Source organism: Bufo gargarizans, chromosome 2 (assembly GCF_014858855.1).
Source record: "Bufo gargarizans isolate SCDJY-AF-19 chromosome 2, ASM1485885v1, whole genome shotgun sequence".
Taxonomy (NCBI): domain Eukaryota; kingdom Metazoa; phylum Chordata; class Amphibia; order Anura; family Bufonidae; genus Bufo; species Bufo gargarizans.
Genome location: NC_058081.1, coordinates 141702233 through 141727529, shown reverse-complemented (window position 1 = coordinate 141727529; position 25297 = coordinate 141702233). Strand labels below are relative to the sequence as shown.

At 45.4% G+C, this 25297-nt stretch overlaps 2 protein-coding genes across 2 annotated transcripts in view; one reads left to right on the top strand and one right to left on the bottom strand.

Moving 5' to 3' along the window:
* The window catches only part of TRIP4 (thyroid hormone receptor interactor 4), a 57500-nt gene extending 53128 nt beyond the window's left edge, over nt 1-4372 (bottom strand). Inside the window, exons 1-2 of the mRNA XM_044279534.1 lie at nt 4196-4372; nt 3388-3554 (exon numbers count right to left, since the gene is read on the bottom strand). Coding sequence (XP_044135469.1) covers nt 3388-3554; nt 4196-4275 — 247 coding nt within the window. The 5' untranslated portion in view covers nt 4276-4372. The remainder of the gene's footprint in view (nt 1-3387; nt 3555-4195) is intronic.
* Nucleotides 4373-18677: 14305 nt separating this feature from the next.
* PCLAF (PCNA clamp associated factor) lies at nt 18678-24889 on the top strand. The gene is made up of 4 exons (XM_044283235.1): nt 18678-18816; nt 19929-20012; nt 22094-22271; nt 24296-24889. The coding sequence occupies exons 1-4, from the start codon at nt 18762-18764 to the stop codon at nt 24336-24338; spliced, it is 360 nt and encodes a 119-aa protein (XP_044139170.1). The 5' UTR covers nt 18678-18761; the 3' UTR covers nt 24339-24889.
* The last annotated feature ends 408 nt before the right edge of the window (nt 24890-25297 follow it).

The window sequence follows — 25297 nt, the reverse complement described above, 5'->3', positions numbered from 1 at the left end:
TGCTTCCACGTGGTTGCATCACCACCCATATCGCAGGTCCTTCGGCAGGTCCTGCTCAATGAAGAGAGAAGAGACTGCCGTACTGCGAGAAAGTGGATGAGTTGAGGTTTAGTTTCTTAACCCCTCTTGGGTAAAGTGTACCTGTTTTTAATGGCCGTTAGACGGGTGCACTCCTGTCAATCGGCCTTTTAAAACGGTCCTATTGATTTCAATGGATCGTCTGACCGTAAATACATGTCCTATTTTTGGACGGACGCTATTCACTGGCCGTTAAAAGAACAGCCATGTGAATAGCCCCATAGACTTTCATTGGTGCTAAAAATGCCCTTGTGACGGCTGTCACACAGCCATTATTTACTGTCGTGTTATTAATTCTGCATTTAAAGGGGTTATCCTGTAATAGATAATGATAACTCATCCTCAGGATAGGTTATCATTATCACACATCGGTGGAGGTCTGAGTCATCCCCGCCGATCAGCTGTTTCAGGGAGCCGCCATGCTCACCTATATCCTCCTTGTGAAACTATCCCTATCTGGAGGGAGAGTTCCAAGGAATGCTCCTTCCCGATAATTGCCTTACATCAGATTTATTTGCCTGGGGTAAAGATAATTCCAACAATGTAGAACAAACAAAGCATGCTCTTTACAGACCAAACATCAGAAGGTGGCTACAGCTGGAAAGCACATTAGGTGGAATGATGAACAGAAGATTGGTGTAACATGGCAGCTCAGAACCCATAAGCTTACAGTGTAGTCTGCACATTAAAGGGGTTCCCCAGGATTTAACAATTCAAGCCCTATCCCCATCCATCAAAATTAGACCAACTCCTGAACAACTGATGGGCAGAGGTGTCAGACCCCACTGTTCTGATACTGATGGCCTATCTTAGGGATCGGTCATTAGTTGTTAAAGGGGTTTTGTATGTTTTGCTTACTGACGATCTACCCTCTGGATAGATCATTAGCATCTGATCGGTGGGGGTCGACACCCAAGACCCCTGCTGATCAGCTGTTTGAGACATTAGCGGCACTAGCAGTAGCAACACAGCCTTCTCACTCTTTCCTGCAGGCCAGTGACGTCACGACTACTATCACTACTATGAAGTGAATGGGGCTTAGCCGCACCAGGCCAGTGATAGTAGTCGTGACATCACTGGGCCCGCGGGAAACAGCAAAAAGGCTGTTGTGCTACTGCCAGTGTCACTGCCTTCGGGGTGTCCGACCCCCACCGATCAGATGCTGATTATCTATCTAGAACCATGGTTTGCACCTGTGTTTCTGCCTGAAGCCGCAAAATTGCGGGGTTAAAGCTCCTGCACTGGAGCAGGAGCAGGAGGGATCCCCGGCTGTCAGAGACAGCACGAGACCCGAGGAGAAAGCAGAAGCAGTGTATCAGCACTTCTGCCTTCTCCTCACACAGGTGAGCGGCGCGCTGTGCAGTTTAGACGATCACGGGTGTCAGGGGCAGAGGAGTGCAGAGCCTCACCAGATCTGCCCTGTACAAAGCCCCCCCCATGATTTGTCCAGAAGATGGGAGGATGATGTAAAAGTAGTAAACTAAGATTTTGTTTGTCAAACTGCAAAGACGAGAAATGGCAGAAAAATGGTGGTCTGGTCCGAAAGGAGAAGATGAAGAAAGAGAACATCTACATCAAAGAGACGTCACTGGATGTAAGAGGTACGTGGTGCTGTATTACTCTGTATGTAGGGGTGGATGGAGGGGTTAGTAGTACAGTACTATCTGCACATTGTAAAAAAAAAAAAAAAAAAAAGTAATCTGCAAAATACTATATATTTGTGTCAGAAGTTGTGCTTTTTTAATTTTTAAAATAATGATACAGCCATTTTATTTGATACTTTTGTGCAGATTAATTTTTTTTCCTCTATATTAAGGGACACTATAGTCACCAGAACCACAACAGCTAAAAGTAGTAGTTCTGGTGTCTATAATAAAAGGCAGTATTTACATTACTGCCAGGGAACACCTCTAGTGGCCACTCATCATTATTACAGTTTACTACTCTACGAGGTGTGTGGATTTTTTGTGTGTTGTGGTGGAGTGCGTGATTGCCTGCTAAGGTGTGGGAAGGCGGGATCCAGGGGGCCCCAAGTAAATTCTTGCCCCGGGTCCAATCAATATTAAAGACGGCCCTGGGTGAAACGCTGCTGGTGGCCACATCACCACTGAAGCCAGTCATTGGCTGGAGAGGTACATGTGACTATGCCCATATCCAACCGGATGTAAACAGCGGGAGCGGCAGGGAGCAGGAGAGTATGCATCTTATGTTTCAGGCCCATGCTCCAGAAACAAGTTAAAAATCATTTTTTACCAGGAAATCTCCAAGTCCCTGTTAGACGGCACGATATTTAGGACAATTAATGGGAACAAGTGTTTCAAGGGGCGCTCATTCCTCATATCTGGCCGACTTAATTGTGCCGCTGATCAGCCGATGCGGCCCCTTGAAAAAATACGATGTGACAATGCGGCCCCCAGACCAAAAAAGGTTGTGCACCCCTGATCTAGAGGATTGATCATCAGTAAGAAAAGGCTACAGAACCCCTTTAAATCCTAGAGAACACCTTTAAAGGGGTTGTCTGATTTTTTAGATTGATGACCTCCCCAGGATAGGTCATCAGTATCAGATCAGAAAAAGTCCAACTCCCAGCTCGCCCACCGATCAGCTGGTTGAAAAGAACGCAGTGCTCCATTCCCGTCTCTGCGCGCTGTTGACACTGCAGATACAAGCAGTGTAATTACAGCTCCTCCGCCCCATTTAATTGAATAGTAAGGAGCCGTTGTAGCAATGTCATAGAGGAGTAGGTAATCAGTGAAGAAAACAGCTGATCGGAGGGGGTGCAGGGAGTCAGACCCCCGCTGATCTGATATTGATGATCTATCCTGAGGATAGGTCAACAGCTTAGGAAGCTGGACAACCCCTTTAAGGCCCCAATGCTTTGTTAGGCTACTTTCACACTGGCGTTTCTGGGTCCGCTTGCGAGATCCGTACAGGGCTCTCACAAGTGGTCCAAAACGGATTAGTTCAGCCCCAATGCATTCTGAATGGATAAGGATCTGTTCAGAATGTATCAGTTTGGTCTCCGTTCCGCTTTTGAGGCGGACACCAAAATGCTGCCTGATGATGCGGAGACAAACGGATCCGTTTTCACTGACACAATATGGTGCAATTGAAAACGGATCGTTTTGACTTTGACTTTTTTTTTGACAGAATAATGCAGATGGATCGGTTCTGAACGGATACAAGCGTTTGCATTATAGGTGCAGATCCGTCTGTGCAGATACAAGACGGATCTGCACCAAACGCAGGTGTGAAAGTAGCCTTACATATCAGAACACTATACATGCCAGATCTACAGCAGTCACTGACCATCTTTTGTACAGATCGGTGAAGAGGAGGCGCCGCGAGGATTCTTTATTCTGTGCCAGCATATTTTTAAGTCATTGATGAAGCCTTGTTTCTGCTCATCATGGCCCTGGACAAGGTCATTTATGTAATCTTCCGTTTCTTCCCAATCATCAATGGAGAGGATATACCTGTGAGTGACAGTGATGCCCAAATTACAAGTCGGCTACAGTTCATTCATTTCCAAGCAGTGTGAAGCTCATATCAGGGGGAACTAAAATCCCATCCTTCATCTCTTGTAGAAGTATCTTCTGATGACGCTGTCACTGACGTCCACCCTGACATCACCAGGAAGCACATCTATTAGTGGTGGATGGTTACCGACTGGTCAGCAAGGGACTAACAGATTGGTATGTTTCACCCCAGACGTGAACAGCAATGAACCTCCAAACTGTGGCTGACCTGGCACTGAACACAGGCCATACCATGTCATGGAATAATGGGGGGCGACTAAACTTTATTCCATATAAACAAGTGCATATAGAACACACCCGTGCACATAGTGTACATGCAGTAAATGTTACTCCAGAGACTTCATCTAGGCCACTGAATTTAGGGACTTTAGTTGGAGGAGGGCTTTATTTATTAACATATGCTGATCCATAGATTTACAGGGAACACATTCCTCATGGACAAGGACAGCCAGACTGTAATCACATAGATCATCCCTTCCATATGATGACGTATGAACACTTCCTGTGCGCTGCGCTGACGTCAGACTACTGCACTAGGAACGCTCATGACGTGTACCACCTATTCCCGGGGCACTCACTGGACGACGTCTTCGCTGACGCTTAATCCGAAGCGGCGGTCCAGCTCTCCGACACACCAGCTCAGCAGCTCAGCGGACATGACAGCTGTCAGATACTCCTTCCAATAAGAACAGTCACCATCTACTTTACTGACACCACCCGGCAGAAGAACGCGGGACGTGTCATGTGACAGGAAGTGTCCGTGGCTCCGCCCACCCATGTGATCTATTCTCAGAGACGCTGAGCTGATCGCTCCGTTAGTTTAGGCAGGGTGGACGCTAGATGGCGCTAGTGTACAGTGTGGAGGGGTGTTTTTCCTTTCATATGGGCACATAGTGAGTGTATAATATGAGTGTATAATTCTTAGGCTAGGAAGGTCTACACGACGACATTTGTCGCACCAATGTCGCACAATTTTTATGATAGTCTATGGTGTCCACTGCGACGCGACAGTCACAAAAAATCCATCCAAAATGGGCTCATGCACACGTCCGTTGTTGTTTTGCGGTCCGTTTTTCACTGATCCGTTGTTCCGTATTTGAGGTTTTTTTTCTCTGATTTAAGTCCTCTTCCGTTCCGTTAGTGCACAAAACATATCTGTATGGTTTCCATATTTGATCAGTTTTTTGCAGATCGTATACAGAAACAGTAACTTATTAATCACCAAACACATGAGCAATATGGGCTGGGCATAGCATTTCTACAGTATGGACCCGCAAAATACGGATGACATACGGATTTGTTCCGTGTGCATTCCGTATATTTTGCGGACCCATTGACTTGAATGGAGCCTCGGACCGTGATTTGCGGACAATAATAGGACATGCACTACTTTTTTGCGGAATGGCCATGCGGACAAATGGAAACGGAATGCACACGGAGTAATTTCTGTATTTTCTACAGCACCATTTTAGTGAATGGTTCCGCATACGGTCTGCAAAATACCCGGAACGGAAGCGGAAAGAAAATACGTTCGTGTGCATGAGCCCTTATGCGGACAATAATAAGGTACTCCTTTCCATATCTTTGAACAGAAAGGAGTACCTTCCGTTTTTAGTTTTTTTGAAGATCTATTGAAATTAATGGTTCCGTATATGGTCAGTATACGGAAAGCAAAAAATGGAACATAAACGGAAAAAAAATGTTTGTGTGCAAGAGGCCTTAGAGCTCATGTACACAACCGTTGTTTTGCGGTCTGTTTTTCACAGATCCGTTGTTCCGTATCTGAGGTTTTATTTTCTTTGATTTAAGTCCTCTTCCATTCCGTTATTGCACAAAACATATCCGTATGGTTTCCGTATTTGATCCGTTTTTTGCAGATGGGAAACAGTAACTTATTAATCACCAAACACATCAGCAATATGGGCTGGGCATAGCATTTCTACAGTATGGATCCGCAAAATACGGATGATATACGGATGTGTTCAGTGTGCGTTCTGTATTTTTTGCAAACCCATTGACTTGAATGGGGCCTCAGACCGTGATTTGCGGACAATAAGGGCTCGTTCACACGAACGTTTTTTGCGTTCCGTATACGGGCCGTTTTTTGAGTTCCGTACATGGTCCGTATACGGAACCATTCATTTCAATGGTTCCACAAAAAAATAAGGAATGTACTCCATATGCATTCCGTTTCCGTATTTCCGTTTTTCCATTCCGTTCAAAGATAGAACATGTCCTATTATTGCCCACAAATCACGTTCCGTGGCTCCATTCAAGTCAATGGGTAGCATTGTCATATACAATGGCCCACATTTTTTCTACATAATTGCCTCCTTGATATGCTTCCTATTTGTGGTATTGATAATGCCCCTCCCTCCATACTGCCCGATTGCTGCCTGCCTTACCCTAAGTTCACACCTGAGCGTTTTACAGCGCGTTCAAACGCGCTGTAAAACGCTCAACACATGAAATCCAATGCTTCCCTATGGGAATGGTTCTCACCTGGGCGTTTTACAGCGCGTACGATCGCGCTGTAAAACGCCTGACGCATAATCAAGTACTTGAGCTTCTTTGGGGCGTTTTGACGCGCGTTTGTGGCCATAGGACACTGCAGTCAATCACACAAACGCGCGTCAAACGCGCGTTTACTATTACAAAAAACGCGCATAAAAACGCGCGACAAAAACGCGCGTAAAACGCGCGTTTGAGAAACGCTCAGGTGTGAAAGCAGTGTCAGGGTACTTACAAAAAAAAAAAACTCACCTCTCTTCCTCACTCCATCAGTGCTTTTGGCCTGAGTTTGCGCGTCCCTGCGCAGGCGGTCACGAACAAATCACTGTGGCCTCCTGCGCTGCGTCATCACATCATCTCGTAAGACCCGGCACAGGAGGTCACAGTGAGGTAATCACGATCTCCTGCGCCGCTATACTGCCTCATAGACTTCAGGCCTGGTGGCCTAAAGTCTATGAGGCAGAACGGAGGGGACGGGAGCCATAGGCTCCCATGGCCCTTATTGAAATGTCTGCTGCCCGGCGCCCCCTGCAATTTGGCGCCCAGGGCAACCGCCCCCCTGCCCCCCCCCCCCCCCTCAATGCTACGGCCCTGCCTTATATGGATCCAGAGATCTCCACATTTATTGATATGCTAGATTTATATCAAGCTGACAGCTCAGGGGGCGTGTCTTTTCTGCTGCAGCTCTGGGGGCGTGTCCATGTTCTATCCTTGTGATATGGAAGCTCCTGCTCCGCTCTGCTAATAGCCTACAGACAGCATTGGTAGCGGTGTAACGTTACATTACCCTGCTTCGTGAGATTTCTCTTCCTCCTAACTTCCTGTCGCACCGGAAATGACGTGTGGAGGCGTTCCTTAGTTTTGACGATCTGCGCATGCGCAAAAGGACAGTTTAGGGAAAATCTCACTGTGGAGTTCAGCAGCATACCGGGACACTGCGCATGCGCCAGAGAGCCGAAGTAGGGAAATATTACGGGCCATTGCGCAAGCGCGGTTAACTCCTGAAAATCCATCCGATCTCCCCGCCTGTGCAGTGTGGGGGTAGGGAAAATGACGTCCAAATGCGCAAGCGCCGAGGGTAGTATAAATATTGATTACGCAAGCGCTGCTAACGCTTTGCTGGAGCTATTCTCATATAGCTCCAGCATTTTTCCGTAAACGGAAGAAAAAAACGGTCGTGTGAAAGAGGCATAAAATACATGTTTTAGCTGCTTGATCTAACAATGCTTCCAAACCCATGTATACCAGTCAGGATAGACTGGATGCGATGCTTCGGCCTATACATCGCTCAGCGGGGGAATCCGTACTCCAGTACACTATGCACCAGAGTACAGGTTCTAAAGTACACTAGGAACCTAAACTTCAACAATTTTTTTCAGAAATAAAAAAGTATACAGGTCCTTCTAAAAAAATTAGCATATTGTGATAAAGTTCATTATTTTCTGTAATGTACTGATAAACATTAGACTTTCATATATTTTAGAATTATTACACACAACTGAAGTAGTTCAAGCCTTTTATTGTTTTAATATTGATGATTCTGGCATACAGCTCATGAAAACCCCAAATTCCTATCTCAAAAAATTAGCATATCATGAAAAGGTTCTCTAAACGAGCTATTAACCTAATCATCTGAATCAACTAATTAACTCTAAACACCCGCAAAAGATTCCTGAGGCTTTTAAAAACTCCAAGCCTGGTTCATTACTCAAAACCGGGTAAGACTGCCGACCTGACTGCTGTCCAGAAGGCCATCATTGACACCCTCAAGCAAGAGGGTAAGGCACAGAAAGAAATTTCTGAACGAATAGGCTGTTCCCAGAGTGCTGTATCAAGGTTCCTCAGTGGGAAGTCTGTGGGAAGGAAAAAGTGTGGCAGAAAACGCTGCACAACGAGAACAGGTGACCGGACCCTGAGGAAGATTGTGGAGAAGGACCGATTCCAGACCTTGGGGGACCTGCGGAAGCAGTGGACCGAGTCTGGAGTAGAAACATCCAGAGCCACCGTGTACAGGCGTGTGCAGGAAATGGGCTACAGGTGCCGCATTCCCCAGGTCAAGCCACTTTTGAACCAGAAACAGCGGCAGAAGCGCCTGACCTGGGCTACAGAGAAGCGTCAATTTTGACGTAAATTTGTTTTCCCTTAGTCCTAACAGCAGCACAAGTGGGGTATTCGCCCCTGTGAAGCTGGTCAGGACAGGCGGAATTTTTGCTGAAATAAATTCTGCATCCTTAGTAATTAATTAATTAATTAGCTCCCCCCTCCTTATATAGGCCGCCCTCCATAGGGCTAGTTGCTTTTTTAACAAGTAATCATAACAGCATAGAGGGAGGGATATTTGTGTGCTGCTGTTAGGACTAAGGGAAAACAAATTTACGTCAAAATTGACGCTTCCCTTACGTCCTAACCAGCAGCACAAGTGGGGAAGTAGCAAGGAACCTCGCACAAATCTTGGGAGGGCTAAAGGACTACTACTAAGTAGTTGAATTATCCCACAGGAGATAGAGAGCTGACCTATGGACGAGCAGCATTTAACACAGACCGTCCAAAGGCTGTTCCCTCTGAACGCCTATTCTCCAGGCGGTAATGGGAAATAAAGGTGTTTTGCGTACTCCATGAGGCAGCAGCACAAATTTGCTCTAAAGGGATTAGTTTCCTTTCCGCATACAATTTAGAAACTGGCCTTGTAGAATGGGCAGATAAAAAGGATGGCGATGGTAAGTCCTATGGAGGGCAGCCTATATAAGGAGGGGGGAGCTAATTAATTAATTACTAAGGATGCAGAATTTTATTCAGCAAAAATTCCGCCTGTCCTGACCAGCTTCACAGGGGCGAATACCCCACTTGTGCTGCTGGTTAGGACGTAAGGGAAGCAGCACTGGACTGTTGCTCAGTGGTCCAAAGTACTTTTTTCGGATGAAAGCAAATTTTGCATGTCATTCGGAAATCAAGGTGCCAGAGTCTGGAGGAAGACTGGGGAGAGGGAAATGCCAAAATGCCTGAAGTCCAGTGTCAAGTACCCACAGTCAGTGATGGTCTGGGGTGCCATGTCAGCTGCTGGTGTTGGTCCACTGTGTTTTATCAAGGGCAGGGTCAATGCAGCTAGCTATCAGGAGATTTTGGAGCACTTCATGCTTCCATCTGCTGAAAAGCTTTATGGAGATGAAGATTTCATTTTTCAGCACGACCTGGCACCTGCTCACAGTGCCATAACCACTGGTAAATGGTTTACTGACCATGGTATTACTGTGCTCAATTGGCCTGCCAACTCTCCTGACCTGAACCCCATAGAGAATCTGTGGGATATTGGGAAGAGAAAGTTGACAGACGCAAGACCCAACACTCTGGATGAGCTTAAGGCCGCTATCGAAGCATCCTGGGCCTCCATAACACCTTAGCAGTGCCACAGGCTGATTGCCTCCATGCCACGCCGCATTGAAGCAGTCATTTCTGCAAAAGGATTCCCGACCAAGTATTGAGTGCAGAACTGAACATAATTATTTGAAGGTTGACTTTTTTTGTATTAAAAACACTTTTCTTTTATTGGTCGGATGAAATATGCTAATTTTTTTAGATAGGAATTTTGGGTTTTCATGAGCTGTATGCCAAAATCATCAATATTAAAACAATAAAAGGCTTGAACTACTTCAGTTGGTGTGTAACGAATCTAAAATATATGAAAGTCTAATGTTTATCAGTACATTACAGAAAATAATGAACTTTATCACAATATGCTAATTTTTTTAGAAGGACCTGTATTACTAAATTAATTTCTATCACATTTAGGCCTCCTGCACATGAACGTGTGCGCCCCGTGGCCGTGCTGCAAGATGCGGGCCGCAATGCACGAACACCGTCCGTGGGTCAGCCGCAGCGGATCGCGGACCCATTCACTTAAATGGGTCCGCAATCCGGCCGTTCCACAAAAAGATAGGACATGTTCTATCTTTTTGCGGAACAGGAGTATGGGACGAAACCCCATGGAAGCACTCTGTAGTGCTTCCGTAGGGTTCCGTTCTGCACCATCTCCGGATTTGTGGGCCCATTGAAGTGAATGGGTCTGCATCCGTGATGCGGAATGCACACTGAACGGTGCCCATGTATTGCGGATCCGCAAATGCGGTCCACAATACGGCAACAGGACACCTACGGTCGTGTGCAGGAGGCCTTAGAACAGGTTTTAAAGGGCACCTGTCACCACATATTAGCAAATAAAACTGTCTGACCTTTGCGATGTGTGCTGGTCAGCTGAATGTTACAATCTTGGTACCTTCTTCCTTGGAGCCCACATTGCCATCATTTGCATAGGAGAATTACCTAGTTGCCCCCAGAGGCTCCGCTCACTGCCCTTCATGCCATGCCCCCACCGATAAGACTGACAGGCCAGGCAGAGAAAATATATTCACGCCTGGCTTCGAAGTCTCCCATTAGAAATATTATTTTTTAGCAAATTTACTATAGGCTTTAATTAAGGATAAAGAGTAAGAAAACAGAGCCAGCTCTATCAATAATGCCAGACATGGCATACAAGAAAAAGTATAGTAAAACAAGACACAAAAAGAAGGATGCCAAAACACAATGCAATGCTCTGGTACAGAGGAAGCCATTGCAAAAAAAAAGGTTACATAGGAGATTAGAGAGATATACAGTTTGGTATAACTCATTGCAATGTATCGGACTGTGAAAGACAAGCTAAGCAAGAGTGTAATCTTCTCTCATCCAGGGGAGACAAACGAGGTCTATGGTCCCCAAATGTTACCAAATTTTGGTTTGATATTGGACTCCTAGCTATAGAGCTCATTGAACTTATGGAGTTGGTTAACATTTTCACTCTAGAGCTGAATCAAGGGAGGATATTCACTCACCTAAAGAATTATTAGGAACACCTGTTCTATTTCTCATTAATGCGATTATCTAGTCAACCAATCACATGGCAGTTGCTTCAATGCATGTAGGGTTGTGGTCCTGGTCAAGACAATCTCCTGAACTCCAAACTGAATGTCAGAATGGGAAAGAAAGGTGATTTAAGCAATTTTGAGCGTGGCATGGTTGTTGGTGTCAGACGGGCCGGTCTGAGTATTTCACAATCTGCTCAGTTACTTGGAATTTTCACGCACAACCATTTCTAGGGTTTACAAAGAATGGTGTGAAAAGAGAAAAACATCCAGTACTTCGGCAGTCCTGTGGGCGAAAATGCCTTGTTGATGCTAGAGGTCAGAGGAGAATGGGCCGACTGATTCAAGCTGATAGAAGAGCAACGTTGACTGAAATAACCACTCGTTACTACCGAGGTATGCAGCAAAGCATTTGTGAAGCCACAACACGCACAACCTTGAGGCGGATGAGCTACAACAGCAGAGGACCCCACCGGGTATCACTCATCGCTACTACAAATAGGAAAAAGAGGCTACAATTTGCAAGAGCTCACCAAAATTGGACTGTTGAAGACTGGAAAAATGTTGCCTGGTCTGATGAGTCTTGATTTCTGTTGAGACATTTAAATGGTAGAGTCCGAATTTGGCGTAAACAGAATGAGAACATGTATCCATCATGCCTTGTTACCACTGTGCAGGCTGGTGGTGGTGGTGTAATGGTGTGGGGGATGTTTTCTGGGCACACTTTAGGCCCCTTAGTGCCAATTGGCCATCGTTTAAATGCCACGGGCTTCCTGAGCATTGTTTCTGACCATGTCCATCCCTTGACCACCATGTACCCATCCTCTGATGGCTACTTCCAGCAGGATAATGCACCATGTCACAAAGCTCGAATCATTTCAAATTGGTTTCTTGAACATGACAATGAGTTCACTGTACTAAAATGGCCCCCACAGTCACCAGATCTCAACCCAATAAAGCATCTTTGGGATGTGGTGGAACGGGAGCTTCGTGCCCTGGATGTGCATCCCTCAAATCTCCATGAACTGCAAGATGCTATCCTATCAATATGGGCCAACATTTCTAAAGAAGGCTATAAGCACCTTGTTGAATCAATGCCACGTAGAATTAAGGCAGTTCTGAAGGCAAAGGGGGGTCCAACACCGTATTAGTATGGTGTTCCTAATAATTCTTTAGGTGAGTGTATATCTCTCCATTTTAGCATTACAAGTATTTTAGTGGCCAAATGACTTCTCGATGGTTGGGCGTCATGGGACAGTAAGTAATACAACTTCAGGCTTACAAGAGATATCTTTGCCTCAAATCTCAATTTCACTACAAAATGCCTCCCATAAGTAGGTGATTTTAGAACATGGAAGCCAAATATGCAGGAAAATCCATGCAAATGTGTTACATCTCCAACATCTGTCAGAGCTACAAAGGTTCAGAACATCAGGAGTCCTATACAAACAAGTGAGAATTTTCCTGAACTTTCACACATCTATAAAACCATGAGCATGGGATAGCCTAGTTTTGATTTCAATATCAGAAAATAGTCCCCTGGAGATTGAACAGAACAGCAGTGTACGTGTGTGACAACAACAATTTGAACTCCTTAGGGACAGGGGCTCAGAACCCCCACCCTAGTGATCGGTGGAAGTTCCAGTGGTGGATAAATGTTGATTGTGGGAAGCTCCCTTTGAGGAGCCTTTCTCATCCTGACCATAGCTGATTACTGATCAGCTGTGATTGCCAAGAGACGTTGCGATGAGCCATACAATAAACATAGATGGGTTCGGTCCACCAGAGAGTTGTTGATACTTAGCGGGTTTCCTCTCTGTTTCATTGAGGGAACCCCTCAATGACACCCATATGCTCTCTTAAGGCATGTTAAAATAGAGCATCATGTCGCATTCAGTGGGCGCAATATCTAATGGGGGTCACAAAAGGAGCAGAATACTTAATGGGGGCACTAAGGGGCATAATACAGAGTGGACAGACTCCAAGAGGGTATCAAACTGCATGAGAATGCAATAAGGGGAAATGATTACAGTCTGAGGGATCATTGGTACTGTGTGGTGGGCACAAAGAAGTATTCTTAGTCCTCATGCACATGACCGTATGTGTTTTGTGGTCTGGACATCCATCCAATAGTAATAAATAGGCAGTGGCGACTCTAGGAACAATATATAGGGGGGGCACAAAGATACCACAGTCAAAAATGGGGGGGCAAAAACAAAATAAGTATATAGAAATAAGATTACAAAATACTAGAGAGTTGCGGTATGCAGGGATACATTTATAATAAAACAATTTACTTACAAAAGAAGCTATTCAGTCGTCTGCTGTGCCGTCCTCTGCTTGCTTCCGCGGATTCTTTCCCCTTCTTTCTGTCTCTCGTCAGTGCACAGGCGCACTGTTATGGTGGATCTGTGGAAGACACACTGTTATGGGGGCATCTGTGGATGACACATTATGCCTCTCATTAGCCCTCATTATGCCTCTCATTAGCCCCCATATCAGCCCTTATGCCTCATTAGCCCCCATTATTCTTCATATTAGCCCCATTATGCCTCATTAGCCCACATTATGCCTCATTAGCCCACATTATGCCTCTAATTAGCCCCCATTATGCCTCTAATTAGCCCCCATATGCCTTCAATTAGCCCCCATATGCCTTCAATTAGCCCCCATATGCCTCCTATTAGCCCCCATATGCCTCCTATTAGCCCCCAATTAGCCCCCATATGCCTCCAATTAACCCCATATGCCTCCAATTAGCCCCATAGACCCCATATGCCTCCAATTAGCCCCCATATGGCTCCAATTAGCCCCCATATGCCTCCAATTAGCCCCCAATTAGCCCCCATATGCCTCCTATTAGCCCCCAATTAGCCCCTATATGCCTCCAATTAGCCCCTATATGCCTCCAATTAGCCCCCATATGCCTCCAATTAGCCCCCATATGCCTCCAATTAGCCCCCATATGCCTCCAATTAGCCCCCATATGCCTCCAATTAGCCCCCATATGCCTCCAATTAGCCCCATAGACCCCATATGCCTCCAATTAGCCCCCATATGCCTCCAATTAGCCACCAATTAGCCCCCATATGCCTCCTATTAGCCCCCAATTAGCCCCTATATGCCTCCAATTAGCCCCTATATGCCTCCAATTAGCCCCTATATGCCTCCAATTAGCCCCCATATGCCTCCAATTAGCCCCATAGACCCCATATGCCTCCAATTAGCCCCCATATGCCTCCTATTAGCCCCCATATGCCTCCTATTAGCCCCATATGCCTCCTTTTAGCCCCCAAATATGCCTCCTATTAGCCCCCAAATATGCCTCCAATTAGCCCCCAAATATGCCTCCAAATGCCCCCATATGCCTCCAATTAGCCCCCAAATATGCTTCCAATTAGCCCCCAAATATGCCTCCAATTAGCCCCATATGCGTCTAAATGCCCCCATATGCCTCCTATTAGCCCCCAGCAGCCACATTTTTTATAAAATAAAATAAAAAAACACTTACCTCTCCTGCTCCTGGACGGACGCCGCCTGCCATTTTCTCCCTCCTCAGTCGACTGTGCTCTAAACTGGCGCGCACAGCGTGAGGTCACAGAGCGACCTCACGCTGTGCGCAGCCCTGCACAGCCGACAGCCGAGGACCAGGAAGTGGTGAGTACAGAGCGTTCACCACTTCCTGGTTCTTCGGTACTAATGAGCGCTTCCATAATGGAAGCGCTCATTAGTATTCACTCAGGGGAATCAGCGGGGGGGCACCCGGGGGGGCAAGGAACAACATAGGGGGGGCAATTGCCCCCCCTCGCCCCCCTCTAGCGACGCCACTATAAATAGGTCTGTGTCTGAACTGCGAAAAAAACGCAGATCAGATGCCAGGCAAAAGTGCAATTGTGTGCATAATGCCTTTGGGCAGTATTGGTTAACCTCTGGCACTCCAGCTGTGGTGAAACTACAACTCCCAGCATGCTCCATTTTCTATGGAGTTCTGAGAACAGCCAAGCAACTGTACATCTTGGGAGTCGTAGTTTAACCACAGCTGCAGTGCCAGAGGTTAGCCAACACAGCCTTAGGCCTAGTTCACACGAACGTATGGCTTTTATAGTTTTTTGCGGTCCGTTTTTCACTGATCCGTTGTTCCATTTTTTGAGTTCCGTTCTGTTTTTCCAGTATGGCATATACAGTATACAGTAATTACATAGAAAAAATTGGGCTGCGCATAATTTTCAATAGATGGTTCCGCAAAAACGGAACGGATACGGAAGACATACGGATGCATTTCCGTATGTGTTCCGTTTTTTTTGCGGACCCATTGACTTTAATGGAGTGACGGAACGTGATTTGCGGGCAATAATAGGACATGTTCTATTTTTCAACAAACGGAAACAGAATGCTTATGGGACACATTCCGTTTTTAATGCGGAACCATTGAAATGAATGGTTCATTATATGGAACACAAAAAAACGCCCCGTACACTCGCAAAAAAAACGATTGTGTGAACTAGGCCTTAGGCCTCTTGCACACGAACATTGTGTGCCCATATTGCGGCCCGCATACGGAGCTGCGGTGCGGAACGGAAGCACAGATTGGAACCCCACAGAAGCACTACGGAGTGTCCGTGCCTCCGCACCGCAAAAAAAAAAATAGTATTTGTTCTATTTTTTTGTGGTGCGGACGGATCACAGACCCATTCAAGTTGAATGGGTCTCGATCCGTCCCGTCCTCCGCACGGAATGGATGCATAACGTTTTTGTGCAATGGGCCTTAGGGTGTGTTCAGACTGAGTATTCAGCGTGGACCCTGCGCCGAAACCTTCTCCCACTGTTGTCAATGGGAGGCTGTGCAATAGTTCATGTGGTTTGCAAGACCGTGCCAAGAATGTACAGGTCCATTCTTAAAGCCACAGCAGGGGCCTGCTCGCAGTTTAGATCCATTCAATGGAGCTAAATCTAGAGCAGGTCCGCAGAAAAACCTACGTCAGAAACAATGGCGCAGCACAGAGGTTTCTGCTTCGGGATACGCACAGAGTTCGCTGTTGACAAAAATCCTCCATCTGAATGGTGTGTGGAGATACAAAGGGAACTGGGTATATATGGATAAGAATTGGGTTTGAGGCCCTGCACATTTCTCACAGCTGGCTGCTGTCCTTCTTTGCTTTTTTTATCAGAGTTGTGAGGTATGGTGAATGGAAAAGAAATGGTTTGTAAAAATATTTAGGATAATAAACCAAGAATAGGTAAAAGTAAATATTAGGAACAGGGTCAGTCTATAAAAATACACGTTATACAAATAGATCTAGCAGTGTACTGAGGATCCGGATAAAAAATGGTGATAAAATCGGCTGACGGTAAGCACGACTTTAAAGGACACTCAGTCACTGGTAGTAAAAAATCAAAAATCCTTAACAGCCGACTAGTGGCGGCACAGTAGTGGGTATCAAGGTAGCTTGATCTCTTTGACCAGGGTAGATGCAAGTCCGTGTTGCCAGCTATCGGCCCTTATGCCACCTTGATAGCGTCTGCTGGATTCTCACAACACAGTAGTCAAGGACAATTCCAAGCAGTTAATAGCAATTGCTGTATATGGATAGAATATACGCAGCAGTCACAGTGATTAGCTCATTTTTCAATGTCCCAAAAGAATATTGGTTTTAGCAACAGTATAACAACCGAAAGGAGATGGATAGAAGATGGCTATGCGTTCCTACCATAGAGAAAGAGGTAATTATTCGTCCATAATCATAGTAAACGGCTTTGTACCTCCTTTATAGCGCCTACAGTGAGAATTTGAATCGTAGCTGCTAGCTGACATACGGCGGCGTCCCGCTATATGTATGTCCCAGCAGTATCCAACTAAAGGTCGCTGAATGTTATATTCGGTAATACCGACCTGAGGTCGGAACGGTCTTACCCGTTTGGAGTGACCCCGACTGCCGTGTTCAGGTGGAGGTTTCCCTTTGCTTCACCAAGGATTCGTTTGCCGTATCGTGGATCAGTGCATACGAGTCCGCCGGTTTGGCTTCGGACCCGATTCAGTCTAGCTTTCCACGCGGTCTTTCAACGGATATTCGGCAGCGGACTTCCTCTTTGTGTAGTGCACTACTTTTTAAAGTGATGGGGGGTCTGACCAGACGCGTTTCGGGGCTAGAGTATCCCCTTCTTCAGTGGTTCAACTGAAGAAGGGGATACTCTAGCCCCGAAACGCGTCTGGTCAGACCCCCCATCACTTTAAAAAGTAGTGCACTACACAAAGAGGAAGACCGCTGCCGAATATCCGTTGAAAGACCGCGTGGAAAGCTAGACTGAATCGGGTCCGAAGCCAAACCGGCGGACTCGTATGCACTGATCCACGATACGGCAAACGAATCCTTGGTGAAGCAAAGGGAAACCTCCACCTGAACACGGCAGTCGGGGTCACTCCAAACGGGTAAGACCGTTCCGACCTCAGGTCGGTATTACCGAATATAACATTCAGCGACCTTTAGTTGGATACTGCTGGGACATACATATAGCGGGACGCCGCCGTATGTCAGCTAGCAGCTACGATTCAAATTCTCACTGTAGGCGCTATAAAGGAGGTACAAAGCCGTTTACTATGATTATGGACGAATAATTACCTCTTTCTCTATGGTAGGAACGCATAGCCATCTTCTATCCATCTCCTTTCGGTTGTTATACTGTTGCTAAAACCAATATTCTTTTGGGACATTGAAAAATGAGCTAATCACTGTGACTGCTGCGTATATTCTATCCATATACAGCAATTGCTATTAACTGCTTGGAATTGTCCTTGACTACTGTGTTGTGAGAATCCAGCAGACGCTATCAAGGTGGCATAAGGGCCGATAGCTGGCAACACGGACTTGCATCTACCCTGGTCAAAGAGATCAAGCTACCTTGATACCCACTACTGTGCCGCCACTAGTCGGCTGTTAAGGATTTTTGATTTTTTACTACCAGTGACTGAGTGTCCTTTAAAGTCGTGCTTACCGTCAGCCGATTTTATCACCATTTTTTATCCGGATCCTCAGTACACTGCTAGATCTATTTGTATAACGTGTATTTTTATAGACTGACCCTGTTCCTAATATTTACTTTTACCTATTCTTGGTTTATTATCCTAAATATTTTTAGAATTACTGTTTTTATTGATGTTTTGAACTGTTTTAAACTAATTAAATCTTGTGGCCTAATATCTTGTGGTGTGCCCAGTCTTCTATTGATTGTTGTAATATTATTCTGAGTAGTGGGGTGATACTACTCGACTGTGGGCACCCCGGTTGGTGATCACATAGACTTGTGCGTTTGACTACCTCTGATCTTGAAAGAAATGGTTTGTGCCTTCAGGGCTACAATATAAACAGGGAAGATTTCTCTGGAATCAGCTGTCTTTATTGGTTTGCCATACTGCGCTTCCACTGTGGTAGCAGGCCTGTCCCGCCAGCTAGCCACAGAATTGAGCGGGAAAATCAAGAGCTAAAGAAGCCACTCCTCAGTGACAGGGCCTGACATAGGGACTTCGGGCGTGAAGTTGGCGTGACAGGATGATTGACAACCTGCTCTACGCTACCATTGGCTTATTATTGAAGAGTGGGCGGTGCACAAAGAATTGTGTGCAATAGGAATGCAGTGGGCGGGTTAGAATTTCGAGCGCCAAGGTGGGAGCTTTAAATTGCGCTATAGAGCAGCGTCCGGTACAGTGTGCACTGTGCGGTGATAGAGCGGCTCACGGCGGATCATGGTGCGCACAAAGGCAGACAGCGCGGGCCCCTCCACCGGCAGCTACAGGAAAGGTGAGGCGGCGGTGAGGGTGATGTCCGGTGACTTTATTGCGGGCTTACATTCGGGGAGACATCACGTAATAAAGTCGCATAGTAACAGACGTAAATCGCAGTTCTCGGCAAAATGGTCTTGATATCTGGGGAAATCAAGCTCCTGGCTGGGTCATATTTTCTGACTGTGGACGGGTTGACATTAGTTAGTAGTTTTGGCGCCAAGGGGAGGAGCGCGCCAAAATGTCAGGAGCCTCTGTGACTTCTGTAGGTGATGTGTAATGACCCGGTCACAGCACATCTGAGTACTGTAAGTACTTCTCATAGGTATGTACCTGCTCAGCCCACTAGATCATATTCTGTCTGTGCTGGATTACATATGTAGACAGCCAATAGCAGCTGTGTTAGCCTACCGGACCTGCCATCGTGGTTATTAATCTGGACCTACCTACCTTGGAGCTCTGAGATCAGCCGTTGGGCTTGGTAGGTGGTTTGGTTAGACTCCTCCACTGTGGGTTTGGTTAAAGATCTGGGCAGGAGGGTGCAGCATCCTGGGCTACCTGACAGACAGGGGGCATCGTTATGGGCAATGTGGTCAATCAGGAGCTTTCTCCCATTGTGTTATTGTCATGATGCATGGGTGACAAGCTGCCACTATGACTGTCCTATCTAAAGAATTCTTGAGTTAAGACTGGGTTATAGGGGTAGCATGTCCTGTGGGTATGTCTGATTGTAATGGTCCGTTAAAGGGAACCCGTCACCGGGATTTTGTGTATAGAGCTGAGGACATGGGTTGATAGATGGCCGCTAGCACATCCGCAATACCCAGTCCCCATAGCTCTGTGTGCTTTTATTGTGTAAAAAAAACAATTTTATACATATGCAAATTAACCTGAGATGAGTCCTGTCCCTGACTCATCTCACATACAGGACTCATCTCAGGTTAATTTGCATATGTATCAGATCGGTTTTTAAACACAATAAAAGCACACAGAGCTATGGGGACTGGGTATTGCGGATGTGCTAGCGGCCATCTATCAACCCATGTCCTCAGCTCTATACACAAAATCCCGGGGACAGGTTCCCTTTAATTCTGAAATTTCCATTAAAACCTGTCTGTTTTGTTTTTATAGCTGTTGCTGCTAGGGCACCAAGGAAATCATTTGGGGCCACATCTAGTTCCTCAAGTAATGTGACCTCTCCTTCTGGGAAAAAATGTAAGTTGTGATCTAGGCTACTTTCACACTCTTGTTTTGTGCAGATCTGTTATGGATGGATCCATTGAGAACAGATCTGTTTGTGTTATCTTTAACATAGCCTAGACGGATCCGCCTTGAACACCTTTTTAAAGTCAATGGAGGATGGATCCGTTCCCATTGACTTGCATTGTGTGCCAGGGCGGATCGGTTTGGCTCAGTTTCATCAGACTCGCACCAAACCGCTCTAAGCAGCATTTTGGTGTCCTTCTCCAAAGCGGAATGGAGGCTGAACTGATGCAAAATGTGCTAATTCTTTGCCCATCCTCAGTAGTGATAACTTATCAGGATAGGATTGGGCACATAGTGGAGCCTACGCACCCCATAGACTATAATGGGGTCCGTTAGGTTTACGCTCAGAAGAGTATTTTTGGAGCGGAGACTAAAGTCCTGCATGCAGTACTTTCGTCTCCGCTCCAAAATTATCTTCTGAGCGTAAACCTAACGGACCCCATTATAGTCTATGGGGTGCGTAGGCTTGGCTCAGTTATGTGCCCAATCCGTCCTCTCCGTTATAGGAGCAGGAGAACGGAGAAGGGAAAGGCTGAACGCTGATGTGAACTCAGCCTAAATGGTATAAAAATAAAGTCTTGGACTGCACTGGCATCATGGGTTTGTCCCATGTTTAAAGGGGTTTAGAAAAAAGTACTCGGGTAATTTGAAGCACACATCCTCAGCAAATTTTATCTTCTTTTTTTTTTTTTTTTTTTTTTTTGCATTGAGGATTTATTTGTGACACGTGACCACAAAGTGAGTGAAGCGCTTCCTATTATTCTCACGCTGTGCTCAGAATACTCATCTTTCCAGCAGGGGTCCTCCGGACACTCCGCAACACATCCATGACGTACGCACGCTGTGACCTGATGCACTGTGTGACGTCAGGTGCGGAACGATGGCGTGTCGGCAGGGCCCCTGCTGGAAAGGTAAGTCCGGAGTGCTCAGCGTCATAGCAACCAATAACACTGTGCACTCCGGGTGTTAGGAGGAGCAGGGGGGGTAGCTTATGGCATCGGGGGGACGAATGGTTTTTGGGTCTGAGTTTTTTTTAAAAGAAAACAGTCATAGACGTATCTCTGGAGCACCGCTACTTTCTCGGACAAGACACACAGCCCCACCTACATATCGTGCTGACTCCAGGCTTATGTGGGCCCTTGGACGATAAAGTCTCAGTGGGCCTCCTTATACAGTGGTAACTCTGAGTACAGATAATATCGTAGATGTCCCCTGCAGTCTTATGTAAAAACATAACACTATTCCTGATAATGTGGTAGTGTTACCTACGTCCCTAGTGTGCCTTCCTGTGTCTCCCACACTATTCTAGTCACTATCCAACCAGTACAGCAGCACATGATCATGTGATCCGCTTGACCTCACCCATACAGGATCACATGGTCAGACATCATCGCGGGTCCTTTACCTCCTCCAGCTGAACAGCCTGGAGAATGACTCCGCCCACGCAGGATCACATGGTCATGACGTCATGAAAGGTCTTTTTAGTCTCCTCCAACAAGAAAAAGCCTCTAATGTATGGGCTCCTGGGAGGTATGGGTCACATGGTGCGGGAACGTGAAATACTCGGTAAAAAATAACTCTTTAGCACGGCTGCGGCATGCCCTCGGACCACGTCTGAAGTACCCAACCGTTCAGTCCACCCCTGCTTAGTGCACCATACCACAACCTTTACACAAAAGAAGTGCGGCTGTGGTGTTGGTTACACATCTCGCTACAGTAATTTGGGGGAAGGTGCTTGCACCTAAACACCAGCAATGTAAAGGAATTTTTTTTCCTATTATCCATTTTATTAATTTTTGAAAAATTACTCAAATACAATATTGGTACAGTAGAAATCTGATTTAACTGACATGTTTAAAGCCTCACGAGAACTGGATTCCTATTCGGTTGCTCAGGATAAACAATTTTTTATTTTTTTTTGCTTGTTTCTTAAGTTCTCTGTTGGTGGCTCTAAGACTTTTTACAACTGTGGCACATAACTCTACCTTAATATACTCCATTTTTTATTTATTTCTTTACCATATGCGAAGCTGAAGGCAAATATGCAGGAGGAAATCCTGTATGTGTTCGTCCTACACCAAAATGGCAAAAAGGTATAGGAGACTTCTTTGGGTCTCCATCTACAAGCCTTCCTGAGAAAGAAAACCGTATACCATCTGATGATGAAGAGGAAGCTGGTGGCAGTGGAATTGGGAAAGCACCAAGGAAGTAAGATGCTAATAGCAAACAGTCATCATAGTTTTATGTGTCTTTGCTGTAGAGCATTTTATTTGTTTTACCTATGGTAGACAGGTCATTATCTAAATGAATGAACACCTTGGGGGAAGACTTACAAAAAGGACTGGGGTCCAACCACTAGAGGCTCCATCAATCACAAGAACAGAGGCAGTGTTTCCCAGCATGCCTTTGTGGCTGCAACTCTATTCAAATGGGGTAATACATGCACTCAGGATTGGCGGGTGACCCAGCAGTTGGACCCCAGACCATCGCTTATTCTCTATCCTTTAGCTCGGTGTTCTCCCAACTCGGCCCTCGGGGCCCACCTTCCAGTCATATTTTCAGGATTTCCTTAGTATTGAGCAGGTGATACAATTAGTGTTGATGCATCAGGACTTGCCTCAGGCATTCTTTCTTTGGGATATTCTCAAATCATGACCGGTAGGTGGGCCCTGAGGACTGGAGTTGGGGGAACACTGCTTTAGCTCATCCCATATCCATTGTGATGGGACATTCCCTTTATTACAACCTAACCAGATATGAATTTGCTATTGCATATTTTTTTTTTTTCTGTGGCCATGTTGTACAGTACCAGCAAAGTAGATGAGAATTTCTGAGTTGCCCACAAACAATGTAAACTGACCACATGCTGCATACAAAAACAACTTAAACTGACACGTGGTATAGTCTTGAAATCCAAGCAATTGCCATGACTATTTGGGGCCTTGTGTAGGCTCGCGGTGTTGTCAGTGAGCTGCCTGAAAAGTAATGCCTAAGACATACAGAATGCACACAGATGTCGTCCGTGTTTTTGTGGACCGCAAAATAGATAGTTGTGTGCATGAGTCCTCAAATGCATATAAAAACCTCCAGCATTACCTCATAGTAGCCCCCAGTCTGTTAATAATCATATGTTTGATCCGATAGTCTGATGCTCTATAGATTAAGAAAACAGTTTTTAAGCGCTATCTTGCCAGTCAGCTTGAAGTCAAGGGGCAGCGGCTTCAAGTCAAGCATCCCCCTAACTGTCCCCTCTTTTGTTAGATAGACAACCTGCAGTGCGGCCAGGATCGCATAAGTCTCGAGCGTGCTCGGTGCGCTTCTTGGTAAGGGGCAATCCTGTCTCCGGCTACCACTGTTAGCTGGGTTTCAGCGGTGCACTGCAGGCTGTCAATCTAACGAAGGGGGCGTGCTTACCTTGACTTGAAGCAAGGAAGCTGCTGCCCCCTGACTTCAGGCTGACGGGCAAGATGGGGGTTAAAAAAAAAAAAAAAAAAAAATTTATCTGGAGCTAAGGCTGCAGTAAACATTGGCTGTTTTCTTTGCTTAAAAACTTGTCAGATCTCTTGTCATCAGTCCACAACACCCTTCGTTCCACCCCTGTGCGACCAGCCTAAGTGCATCAGCGCCAGTGAACTAAAATGTCATGACCATGTGTGTACATCATCCCGTGCAGTGTTGTGCGAGTAGGCAGGTGACCATGGAGAGTGAGTAATAGCAAGCTTTTCACTCACACTCTGTGGTCACATGGCACAAATCATCAATTAGATTGGTGTGTGTTTTGGGTCGAGGTAATCGTTTCAGCCCTATATGGAGTATCAGACTACCGGATCAAACATATAACAGACTGGGGGCTACTATGAGATAAACCTGGTGGTTTTATATGCGTTTGAGGTGACAGGTTCCCTTTAAAAGGACTGAAAACGGTACAGTAAAGTGTTCAGATTGCGATTTGATTTTTATATTTGTAATGTCCAAACTATTAAAGTATCAACATTTTTCCTGTGCAGTGAATACAATAAAAATTCCACATTCATCATTTCTTGGTCATATTGTCCCCTGAAGAAAACTGCCTTTATTACAGCTTTGTAGATGGAAATGGATAAAAATGGGTTAAAAATTATGGGTATCAGAGAATGAAAGAGAAACTCAAATTGGCCTGGTCCTTGAGGGGTTAATGCATGTCTTGTGAGCTGCAGTGCTTTTGTAATGTATTTTCCCTCCATTAATTGCAGATCTCGCCCTTTGCCTGAAGACGATGGTTCAGATGCAGAGTGAAACAAGATTTGACTTAATGTAAATTTGTAAATAAAATGCTTTTTTGTACAGATGTTTCCAGTGTATTTACACTATGCGTCAATATTAGTCGCATTTTAGCTGTTAAAGTCTTTATTCTTTTTTTTAATGTGCCTTCAAATGCTTCTGACTGTAAATGGGCTTCTCCTGTCTATAGATATTGATGACCTATCCTTAGCATAGGTCATAAATATCTGTGGGTCCAAAATCGCCCCCACTGATCAGGTATTTGCAGCAGCTGGAGCTGACACAGAATGGCGCTGGAAGCATAGCAATGGGTGTAGGTGTTTGCTGTTGGGGGGAGGGGGTCCCCCTACTGTTTTGATATTGATGCCTATTCTAATGTCATTAAGTTCTATAAGCCTGGAACCTCCATAAATGTTACACATTTTGCGGTCTTGTATAAGACAAGTGGAATTCAATCGTTTTTTTACTTTGTCTGGAGTGTAAACTTGGAGGGCCTATGTATTACTAAGCCATGGTATATTTTTCGGAGCTGTAAAACCTTAGTCTAATAAAATATTTATCAAAGACTTTTTTTTTTGTATTGCATTCCCTCTACAATCAATAAATCACTGCAAAATATGCAATTGAAAACCTAAGGCTAAACCCTCATGCTAGATGTTAAAATGAGATTTTAGCCAATATATTCTGGTGAAGAACATATTGGAGCCCGTGCACCCTACCACTAAACCTATCTCTAGTTTGAACACTTTCTGATAGGTGATAAGGTGCAACAAATCTCCAAGGTAAGATCCCCATTTCCTTCTACAATCTGCTATATTAACACCTTAGTGACCACACTTTATTATTATTTTTTTCCCCCTCATACTTGTATGAGGTCTTATTTTTTGCAGGACGTGTTATAGATTTTTTTTTTTTATATGCACCATTTTGGGTACATATAATGATTAAAGGCAGTTTAGCTAAATCCCCCTTTT